Source organism: Limulus polyphemus, unplaced genomic scaffold (genome assembly GCF_000517525.1).
Source record: "Limulus polyphemus unplaced genomic scaffold, Limulus_polyphemus-2.1.2 Scaffold1023, whole genome shotgun sequence".
Taxonomy (NCBI): domain Eukaryota; kingdom Metazoa; phylum Arthropoda; class Merostomata; order Xiphosura; family Limulidae; genus Limulus; species Limulus polyphemus.
In genome coordinates this window covers 14,039-28,210 of record NW_013666633.1, presented here as the reverse complement: position 1 = coordinate 28,210, position 14,172 = coordinate 14,039, and the positions used below count along the sequence as shown (strand labels likewise).

Below are 14,172 nucleotides of genomic sequence, written 5' to 3'. Positions count from 1 at the left end.
AAATCAGTTAAATGACGAAAAATTAGGTGTCTATTTACTTGTGACCATGCTGTGTATTTCATAGAAAATAAGTGATTTTTCTTTGTCAATTCTGTACACAGTGTTTGAACAGAGAAAAACACAAAATTACTGAGTATGCTACAACATGATCCCCATCAGTAGTAGTGAATGATATAAAATAAATTGGTTATTTGAGGAGTAAAACAAAAAAGCTGTTGGTCAGTTTGTTCTTATTGAATATTTCTTATGTATACATATTAAATTCTTATGAATAGCTCAGTCTTTACAGCTGTCTCTGAACTCAGAAATTGTATCTTCACACAATTTGACAAGCTTTTAGTAAGCATTAGAAGTCTGTTGATAAAATAAAATTAATTTTTTGATAAAGTATTTCTACTAAAGATTTTTCTCTGAATTTCTGAAGCCTTCACTGAGTCAGTGTGAGTGAAATATAACTCAAAGTTGATTTTCATGTTGAGAATGAAAATGCTTCTTTTCTTCTTACAGTTTCTTTATTTCATCTGCATAACCTCTTGAACCACCTAAATGAATGTCAACTGTTTTTTTTTGTGATAAATTTTTTTATTTTATCTCTTTATTTTCTCCATCCTAACACAACATACTTGATTCTTGAGTATGTGGAGAAAATCAATAATAGTTGAAAATATGAACTAACATGAATAATAGCATTTTTTCCTCTGCACTGACTGCACTATTAATCAGAAAGTTACAAATTACATGCCATGATGCCTTTAAATATTAACCTATTCATATCTTTTATGGTTTTATTGTTGTACTTTGTGTTCACTGCAGCAATAATCCACAAAACAATAAGTCACAGCAGCAGCCATTAGCTGTTTCAGGCAAACAGGAAATGAAAGTATGATGAAACAGCATGCAGAACTTCTGGAGCTTGTGAAATTTCAGCTATTTTATTTCACTGACTGAGCTGAGATGTTTATAATTTTTACATTTTAGTTATTTTCATTAAAAATGTATAACAATAAATGAAAAATATATTTAAAAAAAAAACAAGGATTTATATTACTCACTTTTCTTGCAATCAACACTGTTCTGCTCTGAGTCTCACTAATGGGATGTCCAAAAAAATAGTTCATGTAGTTTTGTAGTATGCATTTTGAGTCTCACAAATGGGATGTCCAAAAAAATAGTTCATGTAGTTTTGTAGTATGCATTTTGAGTCTCACAAATGGGATGTCCAAAAAAATAGTTCATGTAGTTTTGTAGTATGCATTTTAGAACAAAAAATTTATCAGTCACTAGAATATAATTTTCCAAAATTACTGTAATTTATCAGGCTCTCTATGTAAGAAATAAATAGGTTAAAAAAATTCCAAGTTATGATGACCACCAACCAAGAAATTCCTATCCACTGAACACTTTCTCTGATAATACTGAAAAAAAAAATAGTAGCAAGTTACATGTAGAGGAAAATCTGCTCTTTCTGTTGTTTATAAATATGTTCTTCAGCTATATAAAATTGATTAGCAATCTCAAAAGCCAAAAAGAGATGGGTTTCTGTGATGTGTTTGACAAATTTATTGATATCTCAACATATCAAGAAGATTAATGTGCAACTTTATTATGTATAGTTTCTGTTTCTAACTGATTGAAAGCTGCAGCAGTCTATTGTTGAAGTTAGGATATTCTGAAGTGGTGAGTTCAGGTGTGTCATATGACAAAGAAAATGAAGATTGAGAACTGTTTCATTTTGAAATTAAAAGTTCAGATTTAAATAATATTAAATTTTAAACTATGTTTTTATGCCATGTATATCTATGTTAGTGTGGTCCTTATTTGCAAATAAAATTTTAAATTAAAAATTCTAAATCTCTTGCCCCTTAATTTTGTTCCAATTTACAAAATACATTAAATGTCAAACTTCATCCATTTTAGAACAAATGTAGAGGTTGTTCAGTGAGGTTGAAGTTTTAGACTGCAGTGTCTGGTATTTTATGTACTATATGATATAAAAACATATTTATTATGTATTATAAATGGTTTATTTAAAGTATATTATTATTTTTATTGCTTGTACAATAGTATACATATGTAAGTATATGATTTTGGTGTGATTAGTTACTTTTGCATTGTTATTGTTTCCTTCTTACTGTTAGGAAAGTGTCTTTTATGATCCTGTACAACTTGAAGGAGGAGTTGTTTCTGTTCTTTCTGTGTTTTGATGGCATTATACTCCTCAGTAAGGAACATACCCCTTGTCATTTACCACGTTGACCTGTCTGTAGTCCTCTCTGAGCTCCCATAACTTGAGGTCATAATCCAGATGGAATTTTGAGGCATCTGAAGAAGTCTGTTGTGTTCTTTGTGATGAAATCTTCAATTGTAATGTCCTCAAATTTCCTGATATTCAGCTGGATGTGCTTTTGGAGGTTCATCCAAGAATGTCAAATCAGTGAGTTCCTCTTTGAGATACCATAGATATTCAGCAAATTTTTGACAGACAGATTTTGAAAGAGCATAATTCATCTTCTTATACTTAACAAGACATTGTAGGATGTTGAAATCATTGTGAGGAGCAGAAGTTTCATTAAGAACAGTGAACCATGCCCTAAGATAGACTCGGACAACAGTGATGCAGGTGTCATGGAGTTATCTTTCTTCGCAGCTAGTGAGCGTAAACTGTCCCATGAACATCTAGATCTTGAAAGCATATGTGTATTGTGTATGATGCAGTGCTCCAGATGCTATAAATTGCACTCCATGAGAAGGGATTGTCACCAAGAAAGGTTATGACTAGTTCATGAAACTCTATATTTGTCTCTAGGTTGGCTGACTAGCTGTTGTCTTGTAGCAAACTCAGTGACACTGTACATATCTTCCTCTATGGCTTCTGCTACTTCATCATGGATAGCTGTTGTTTCATAACTGGACTGGTCCATGTACAATGCTGGTATCAATTGAAAATTGCAATATCTGAACCAGAAGAAAGTCCCATACAGTCTTTGAAAACACATGTTAGGAAAGTATAAGATATGATGACAGCATGCCAAATACAGAATATTCTTATTTAATCTTTGTTCTAACAGCATACATGCTCCATTTCTTTGACCAGTGTTGCTTGCTGTTGTATCAAAGCAAACTGTCTCTACACGATCAATTACTCCCCAATTTTCCAGCAAATGTGGCACAGCAGAAGCTTTGGCTTATCCGGTGCTAGGAATCAACTTTAATACATCCAGGAGCTGGTTTACTCTTTCTTTGGACAGAATTACTGGTAGATAATCCACTTGTTCTTTCCCTGTGAGTTCATTAAGCACCTTACTATCAAAGTGAAATACAAGTTATACTGTTGGCTGAAAGGGTTCCTTTAAGATTTTGACAAGTTCTTTACAAAAATGATTTCAAGATCTTTGGAATGAGGAATGATTGATGATTAGCTCCTGCATACCATAACTAAGGCTATGAACTGCGATAGTAAGAAAAATGTTCCTTTTCTGTCACTCGACTTGCTTCAGCTGCTGCTGAATTAAGGGTGATAAATTTCTTCTAACCCTCTTTTAAGGTTTAGAAAATGATGATTCTCTAATTGCTCCTCTATCCTCATCACTGTTATTGGTACAGTATCCATCAACCTCATCATCACTGCTGTAGGGTGATTCCCAACAACTGACAGTTTCTGTTGTTCCTGCTTTACATGATGTTTCCTGCCCATACTTGCCTCATATCTTTTCTAAACCCTTATTCCTCTAAAAGAAGAACTTTATCAACTTGGCTCATACACCCAAAACATCCTCTTTCCTTTCAAGCAAGAAGAAAGTCCTTTTCTTCTGGGATCTTGGTCAGGGTTAAGGCATCTCTATGGGAGATGTCAAAAAAGGTCATCCAGAATATTGACAAACTCTGCATCATTAGCTCACTGTGTTTCAGTTTTCCTTTTCAAAATGCTTTCTCCAGTTTAATAATAGCATGATGTTGAGGAAGAATTGGAATTTGAGCCTTGTTCCAAAAAGCTACAGTCTCCTTGATCACAACCTTGGAGCTTTCAAGAACTGTCTTCTAATGTTTTGTGAGGGTAGAAAAACACACAGCACTTACCTATTTTAAAGTAATTTGCTTATTGCAAGTTCAATTTCTTCCAAATTAAACAGCCAAAGCCTAGTCTTACTTCTTATTGCAGTGTACATTTGCAGTAATATGCTGATACAGAGTCAGCTGAAGTGATACAGAAGAATTTGCTTAACCCTTTCACTGTGACTGGGACAAATGTTTCCCATTGTCATTCAAAATTACTGTGCATAACATATGGGAGTAAAATGAGTTGGAAAGTATCTATTGGCATCCCACCTAATGTTGATATGTGGTTTCTCTCAATGTTTTCCACTCCGCCCTTCAGTACCCAACAAGATACCCAAGCGGAATGCATGACAACCGTGCCCGCATCGCTAGAGTGGTGAGTAGTAACCATAGGCTTGACTCAGATAGCTTAGAAGATAGTGAAAGTGAGTCAAGTGGTCTTCAAATGTGTCATGATGAAGCGACAATGAGACAAGAGGATGCTAGCTCTCCATCTAGTGATGATAGTCAAGATGAGCCCAGCAGAGGAACATGTAAACAGTGTCGACAATGTGAAACATTTGTTCCAGGCGTGAGGGGTGGGAGCACTGGGAAATGTATGTCCGAGCCACAGTGAATAGGTTAAATGCTTATATACCCTCACAGAAATTCGAGTAACTACTATCATGTCATAAAGGATATTCCATAAGTGAAAAAAGTAACAGCATAAATTATTTATTTTAATAAGCATAAATGTTCTTAAACATGAATAATCTGTAATACTCTGGAATAATTCAGAATATGCTAGAGTATTCCAGAATGTGCTAGGATATTCCAGAATGTGCTAGAACCTTCCAGAATAGTTTAGAATATTTAAAATATGTAGATAATGCAAGCTACAAGGTAAACTTTCAACTACCTTGATAACCTCTAAATACTATTCAATATGGATAAAAACATGGTATGAATTACTTATTTATATATTGGAACAAATTGAGGAAGTGAGAGTGTTTAAATCAAACTTCAAAAATAAGGACCACCCTAATCTACATACACCAATAATAAAGTTGTTTATTGAAACTAAAATTTGAACATAATACAGTAAAGATCATGACATGCTATTCCCTTACATATAAGGTTAAACAATTGGAGAATTATAGAATTCAGACATCCCGAACAGATAACATAAGTTTTAGGAGGGTAAAAATATTTTAATTTGTTATTTAGGTATCCAGAATGAGTTATTTTTAAAGAACTGTTGGTAAATTTACTTTGTAATTTGTTAAATATGTAATTGTTTAAAACATTTTCATATTTGTAGCATTGTACTGTTGAAATAACTTCAAAAATGTAATACATTTGCACAGAAATGAAATATGAAAAATAAGCTTTCAACGTTTTTTTTATTACTCTGTCACTCTTACTTAGTTGTGCAGTGGCTCAGCAGTAAGTCTGAAGGCTAAAAACCAGGTTTCAATACCCATGATGGACACGGCACAGATGGCCCATTGTGTGGCTTTTTACTTAACAACAAAAAAAACTTAGTTAAGATGATTTTTAAAAGTTCATGATTACTGTGGTAAAATATTTGTAAAATTGGCATGTTCTGAGCAAGATGTATTATTTCTTTATGCTGTGTTTGAATTTAATTATTCATGTCTTTGAAGTTTAATACTACCATTTTTAACTTATTATTATAATTAGTAAAAATATATGAATTTCTAATCTGTAAATGTAGTAAGTGGCAGTTCTTACTTTCTGATTAGGATCTTGATCTAGATGCATTTGCTGAAGAACTGGAACGGCAAGGCCTAGGAAACAAAAGTATTACTTTGTATGACATACGTGCTGAACTGAATCATAGGTACAAAGATCTACGAACTCCATATCGACCATCAAATGCAGAGGAGACATTCAACATGCTTACCAAAGAGACTCCTCAGACTTTCTACATAGGTGACTTGGAGGTTTTTAACATTTTTTTTAAAGAAATGCAAAATCAAAATTTTATTCAAACTCCAATGTTGAATGTAAGTTGTAGTAAATTTGAATTAAGAGTTTTCTTAGTACCAGTAAATTAGTTTCTGGCTTTCTTTGTATAACATTAAATATTTATTCATTTTAGTCTCACATTGTTACACAAAAGAACTCGATAATTTTATCCATTACCTATGAGCAACTATTATACTGATTACTATAATGTTAATTAACCAATTATTCAAAATTACAATTAATTCAATTAATCAAAATTCTGATTATATCAGGTGTTACTAAAATAAGCAACTTATCGAAATTAGAAGTTTTGATTATTCCATCTTTCCAAGTAATCAAAATGTTGCCATCAAACCTGTTTGCCCTGTTTTGTTACATCAAAACTACTAAGGCTTTCTGCCACTGACACTAATTTTGAACTGCTGACCAAAGGGAAGGCTTGCTTGTATGTGCAGGGTCAAAGAAGCATTGTACTAGACAGTTAATCAAATTAACTATCTTAACATGGTCTCGGTCAATTTGACCAACCACGTGACCTCTTTGTACTCGTTTAAAGTCTTTATAGTTTTGGTACTACTAACTTTTAATATAGTATGTATATTTTCACAAAATTTAACACTTTCAGTAAACATTATGAGTCTTTCACATACAAAAAATCTTATTTTTTTACTGAAGTATTTTTAATAAACTAAAAAAAAGAATTGTCTTTAAATATATAGTATATATTTTACTAGTCCAAGTGCAAAGTGTTTTTGATGTTAAGATCAAAAATACTTTTCATCATCTCACATTTCATTTGTGTAATCTCTAAAACCTCCTAAATATGTTTTCAATGTTTGTTTTCGGTAAAACTTTATATTTTATCTGTTATTTTCTCTACCCTAACACTATACAAGTTTGGTTAATTTGACTGACCTTGTAACCACCAAAAAAAAATCAAAATACACCTTAAATTACCGTTCTGAAATGACACCAAATTGTAACATGAAGCTACATTTGTTTATTCTAAATAGCTTAAAATTCGCAACAGTATACATCTACTTATAATTAAATTTTATTGTTTTATTGCCTTTTGAACTATGTCTAACTACGTAATAAGTTGTAACTTACTTGGGGAACGTGGTCATTACTGATGAGTTGCTCACATGCATGCTTCGAGAAACATTTTGATTATATTATTATTATTTATTTTACCTAATCTAACCGTAACTAATCAAGGAGATCCCTATTTTTACAACTTATTTAATTTTATTATGATAAATAAAGAATAAACAAGAAGTAAATTACTTACTTTTTTTTTGTGCTGTTGACTGTCGATGACACTTAACTCTACTTTTTATACTAATGGTAATAATGCACAAATAATTTTTATATAATTACATAATGAACCAAAGAACATATAATAATAACATGCAAAAAGCAGACAATTTCCCCTAACTATCACAATTTTTCTGGCTTACTAACTATGCGACAAGAGCCGTTACAACTTCATTCAGAAAACAATGCAATATAACACATCATTTGATAGATGAAAACCTTGGCTTTCTATTGCTTACAGATAATATAGAATTAAATGTAAGAGAGAGCTACTAACAAATCCTGAAAGAAAGGATGTGACAGGTAGGTGTTGCAAGGGGGATCTGATTTTCTATTTGATAGCTCTATAACCAATCAAAATTGAAGGCTCTAAAAATTATGGTTTGTCTGAGCAATTTTTGTTTAATTTCTTACTTATTCGAGGGGTGGTGAATAAAATAAAGTAGAGGAGATGCCTAGAAAAAATATCATTTCTCACACTAGGGGAAATTATGGATTTTTTTAATATTGTCTTATAAAATTATGAACTTAAAACTTAAAATATGGATTATTAGCTATGATTTCATGCTATACTAGTTGGTATAACATAACCAAAAAGTATTTTAATGCAATTTTGAAAATGTAAGTCACTAAAACCTCGTGACGTGCAGTAAATGATGCCCGGCCAGAAAGGGTTAATCTGTTAATAGGGCTTTTGATTAATCAGTTAGCAAGTACCACTAATTGCCCAGCTCTATTACACAAGATGGTGTAATATTGTTAAGTTCATGGACCATGTCTCACTTAAGAGTTTAACTTGCATTGTTGTGGTAGCTTGAAAGAAACCACTTTTCACTACTTTTTATTATTTATTTATCTTAATCTTGCATTGTTACACAAGTTAGTTTAATAAATTCATGGACCGTGTATCAGTTAACTCTTTCCTTACGGGTTAAATACATTGCACCTAATACATAACCGTAAGATTTGTCGTACTATCACTTTTGATAATGTAGGCCTATCTTCGTGAAATTTTGAAGACTATCAGTAAACATACTTTGTCTTTTGCACACAGAAAATCAGATTTTTTAACTTAGTAATTTTTACTCAAAATTCCTCAATGAATATATCGAGTCAAACTCATTTAAAGTGTTGACTTCTCCGAATGCAAAGTGATTTTCATGTTAAGGTTAAAAATACTTTTCTTCATCTAAAAATTGTCAAATTTCATTTGCTTAATTTTTAAAACATTAGCATTCGAAGTGTTCGAGGAAAACGAAGTTTGAAAATAAAAAGGATGACAATACTTAAGATGAACAACACTGTTTATTTATAACAGAAAGGGATGCAGAACCATGTCAAACTGATAATCCCGCCACACGTTGTAAACCATTTGGAGATTGTACAGTACACATTGCTGTATCGAACTACATATTGCACAAGCTGCTCATCAGAATACATTGTGAAGAACTTGTATTTCTTTCTTTTTTTCATTATCTTACCTAATCTGACCTTATTGAATCTAATAAGTTTCTGACTTTTACATTTTAGTTACTATTATGATAATAAATAAATAATACCCTGTCGACTGTAAGTGCAAGTTAAGCCTTTCTTTTATTTAATTAACTAATCCACCTAAAAACACAGAATCATAAAATGTAAAAAGTAGACAATATTATATAACAATCATAATTTTTTGGCTTTTTAACTATGCGATAAGAACCATTAAAACTTCAACTAAGTTTGTCAAAGAAATGTTTCCTGTGGGAATAAAGTTTGAACTGGAAGTGAAATAGACAATTCTCTGTACAGAAAACAATATAATATATCATTTGATAGGTTAAAACTTTGGCTTTCTATTGGTTATAAATAATATACTATTAAATGTCAGAGAGAGCTATTGGCAGTTTATGAGAGAGGACATGACAGGTGGGCATGGCAAGGGGTGTCTGATTTTCTAATTTATGGCTCCATAAATAAATAATATTGAAGTCTATAAAAAATTTTGCTTTGCCTGAGTAATTTATGTTATATTTCCTACTTCTCGGACAATTAGAGAAGGGATACCTAAAGAGAAAATGTCACAATTCTTGTATTAGGGTGAGATTAAAGATTTTTTAACATATTTCATTATAAAATTAAAACTTAAATGATATTAAAATTTGATTTATTTACTACATTTTGATGCCAAGTTTATTCGTATACATTAATAATGAAGTAGTTTAATTAAATTTTGAACATAATTCTGTAAAAATGTTACGACATGTTCAGAAAAGGGGAACCTGTAGTGAAAGTGTTAATAGTTTAATTTACATATGTAACATATTTTCACATGTTACATGTCTTAAAATTTTCATTGTTGTGGTACTTTGACAGAAAAAGTTCTACATGTGTTTTCACATTTAAAATTTTTCATTGTTGCAGTACCTTGACAGAACAAGTTCTACATGTGTTTTCACATTTAAAATTTTTCATTGTTGCAGTACCTTGACAAAACAAGTTCTACATGTGTTTTCACATTTTAAATTTTACACTGTTGTGGTACCTTGACAAAACACAATGTACAAGTGTTTTCACATTTTAAGTTTTACATTGTTGTGGTACCTTGACAGAACACAATGAACAAGTGTTTTCACATGTTACTTTTTAGAAATGACATTCTTCTATGTGGTATTTAGTTTCGCCTGAAGTCAAGCATAAAAATAGGCTTGAAAATGTAAGTTTGAACATTATGTGAGCAGGTTTTATGTTTCTTAATACTTTGTTCAAACTTTTTGTAAACCTGTTTTGTTTGTCTAGGTAAACTGGTGTTAGCTCAAGTACAAGGAATTGCTAGGAAAAAACCTCGTGGAGAACAGCTTGATCAAGCCAACCCCATTCGTAATGACGAATCCGGACTTTGGCAGTGCCCTTTCTGTAGAAAAGATGATTTTCCTGAATTAAGTGAGGTGAGTTTTAAAGACAGTCCATGGATTACTATTTTCTATCCTTTTGAAATAAATTTTATTTATCATCATACAAATATTGAAACAGTGACATTAAAAAGAATTAAATCTTTTTCAGGTATGGAACCATTTTGATGCAGGAAGTTGTCCTGGTCAGGCCATGGGGGTCAGGTGCCGTCTAGATAATGGAGTATCAGGATTTATTCCAACAAAGATGATTAGTGATAAACAGGTTACAAACCCAGAGGATAGAGTAAAGGCAAGCCTTTCATCAGTTTGGTATATTAATTACAGATCCTAATAGTTTCAGCAGCACTGTTTAGAGATTTAGAAAAAGAAAACTATTTAACATGAGATTTGAAAGAAAATAACAGAATGCTCTGAATTCTTTGTATAGATCAACATGATTGTCAACTGTCGTGTCACAAGGATTGACATTGAAAGGTTTACCATAGACCTGACTTGTCGATCTTCTGATTTGATGGATAAAAACAATGAGTGGAGGTAAGTGAACTCTTGTCCTACATATATATGGTACCTCTTTTTAACAAGTTTGTTTTCACTGTAGCATCTCAAATGTAAGAGGAATTTTTGATGAAACACAATAATACAGAGGTTAAAGTACATTATATTAAAACGACTTTGTAGCCTTATCACATCATTACAGTCTATGTTATTACACTCAGTCTTTCTCTCTCTCTCTGACAATAGTATATTTCAACAATAGCCTTGTAGCATACTTTCCAATGCAGAATGCTCCATTGTAAGGCTGTCACATCTGAAGCACACCACTTGTCCATTTGAGCTTTCCATAATCCATCTAGAATATGAGTATGATAATTTCCCAAGACCTGTTTCAACATTGATCACACAGACATCCACAGCCACTGTATTCAGTGACTTGGCTGGTATGGAATAAAGTATTCTCTATCTGTTTGAGATATGCAAGAGTTTAACTCTTTTCATTGGGGATTCCACTAAACTTGTAATCGTGAGAGTATTCATATTATAACTTTCAATATAGCATGTGTATGGTAAGCTTTCAGTAAATATTTAAAAAAAAAATCTTTTTTAATTAAGTATTTTTACTAAATATTTTTTCGTGAATATGTAGGGTCAGAGTGTTGACTGCTCCGAGTGCAAAGTGATTTACAAGTTTTGTTTGTGTAACTTCTAAAACCTCCTAATTAAATATCAAATGTTTTTTTTTGGGGGGGTGTAATAAATTTTATATTTAAAGTGTTATTTTCTCTACATAAACTCTATGCTGATTCAGGTGATTTGACTGACCTTGTAACCACCAAAAAAAAATCTAAATTACTCTTTTTTTTATTTTTAAAATGACTGCAGGTTGTAACAGAAAACTACAATTTTTCATCCTAAATAGCTTAAGGCTCATAACAGTATACATCTCTGTATGCTTAATTTTATTGTTTTATTGACATTTGAACTGTGTCTAACTAACAAACCCACCATATACCTGGCAAATGTGTAGCTCATGTTACCAAATTGAATCACATTAATGTACAAACTACTTGTGAGCACACATCATGGAGAATTTTTATTAATATTATTTTTCATTATCTTACGTAATCTAACATTACCTAACTTAAGTTTTTTATTTTTACCTTTTCGTTACTTTTATAGCAATAATTAAAAATATACATGAAAAACAAGAAATATAGTACTTACATTTGACTTTTTGTTTTTTTTGTTTCAGTTGCTGATGAAATTTAAGCCTATTTTTCTCATGATGATGGAACTAGTACACTAAGTAATTTTTATTTATTTAAGTAATGCAACTAAGACCACAGAATAATAATATGCACAAAGCAAGTAATGCCCTATAACTATTATAATTTAACTGGCTTCTTAACCAAGGCAAGAGGAGCTTACAATAATTCCCATAGCTACTTGATCTGAACACCGTGAGATAAACTTTCAAATTGAAGAAGTAATAGTCGGAAATCTCTACTGAGAACATTTGTAGCATTATGCATCATTCAATACATTAAAACTTTCCTTTTCTATTGATTATAAATTATATAAACCATTAAAGAGAATTATTAGCAATTGATGAAAGAGAGGATGTGAAAGGTGGGCATGGCAAGTTAGTCTAATTTTCTTGTTTGCCTTCCTAAACAAAGAAGATTGAAAGCTGTAGGAATTAGACTTTACCTTAGTGATATCTATATTATAATGAGTAATTTATATTAAACTCTATGTTTAAGAGGGGAGGGGGTAAATATATTAGAGAAGAGGAGACCTAGAGAAAAAAGTTAGGATTCTCATACAAGGGGGAAATTGAGGATTTGTTTAAATATTTGATATAAAATTAAAACTTATATAATATCTAAATATGATTTATTGACTGTTTTGATGCCAAGTTTATTTGTATACATTGATCATAAAGTAGTTTAATTAAATTAAATGTGACATGCACACTTTTACCTACTCACAATGAGAGGGTTAATGGAAGGTATGATTGGAAGCCATATGTAAACCCCTTCATTGTTGGTCACATTTCCAGATGGAGATTAATTATTCTTGATTATGTTGCCTAGGGCATATGGATGGCTTTAGCCACTGATCTTTGTGTTAATGACATTTCATGTTTTACAAGACACCACACTTTACTTACCATGGCTGGTGTACGAACTGTTGCAGGTATCTTTGTGTTAATGACATTTCATGTTTTTACAAGACACCACACTTTACTTACCATGGCTGGGGTATGAACTGTTGCAGGTATCTTTCTGAATGGTCAAAGATGAATGCCAGAAAAAACTTTACTCAAAACTATAATTATGAAACTAAGACATTAAATGATAACAACAACAACAAAAAAGGCCAGATAAAACTCATTTGTGGGTTATTCACTTACTTAAAAAAACAAACAAAAAAAACATTTCTAATATGCAGAGGATTGAGCACATTATATTAAAATAACCTTGAATATGCAAATTAGCAAGTTATATGACAACTACAGTCAATATAAAATTGTGATGGACTGTTATATCAGAATTACATTTTTACATTGTTTGGTATCTCACAGGCAGTGTGATGTCATTGAAAATTTATGACTTTTGAGAAGAGTATGTAACCATCCTTTTTGATGCGAAATATTCATATTATACTGAGATCATAAAGATGTGTTCAGTCAAGCATTTAGAATTTCCATGGCAGATATATCCTTTGTACTTAATGGTATTGGAAAACAAAGGAATATGGATCAGCTTGGGACACCAGGACTGACATGTAAATTTTAGTGTACAAGTATCAATTTGTATTTTATGTAATTTTGAAAAAATAAATTATTCAATGGTTTCAAAATTGTTGGTGTAGAAATTTCACAAAAAATGTATTTTATCGACTGTTTTAAGAGAGTATTTATTCTGCTTTTTGTTTCCAGACCTCATAAAGACAAATATTATGACTTTGATGCAGAGGAGAAAGACAGAAAAATTGAGGAAGATCAGAAAAAGAAGCATAACAGGCAAAGTAAGATCAGTGTAAATCATACAAATTATTAATAGAAGTAGCTACATTATCATAGGCATACATTGCAAGGATAATTGTTGATAGAACTAACTACCATACATGTTTTAGGCATGATTAGACCAGCAAACATATTAAACCTAATTAATGATAGAACTAAAACTATAACTACATCAGTTGTCATATGCATGATGAGACCAGCTGATATCTTAAATGTTATTGTTGATAGAACTTACTATATTAGTTGTTGTAGCCATCATAAGACGAGAAGATATCTTTAATGTAATTGTAGATAAAACTAACTACATTAGTTATCTTAGGCATGATAAGACAAGAGGACATCTTTAATGTAATTATTGATATAACTAAAACTGATTATATTAGTTGTCTAAGACATGATAAGACC

At 31.4% G+C, this 14,172-nt stretch overlaps 1 protein-coding gene across 1 annotated transcript in view; it reads left to right on the top strand.

Annotated features, from left to right (window-relative positions):
* The window catches only part of LOC106461745 (transcription elongation factor SPT6-like), a 79,362-nt gene that overhangs the window by 52,229 nt on the left and 12,961 nt on the right, over nt 1–14,172 (top strand). Inside the window, exons 26-30 of the mRNA XM_022388778.1 lie at nt 5,802–5,991; nt 10,123–10,271; nt 10,387–10,527; nt 10,666–10,772; nt 13,681–13,769. Of these exons, the coding sequence (XP_022244486.1) occupies nt 5,802–5,991; nt 10,123–10,271; nt 10,387–10,527; nt 10,666–10,772; nt 13,681–13,769 (676 nt within the window). The remainder of the gene's footprint in view (nt 1–5,801; nt 5,992–10,122; nt 10,272–10,386; nt 10,528–10,665; nt 10,773–13,680; nt 13,770–14,172) is intronic.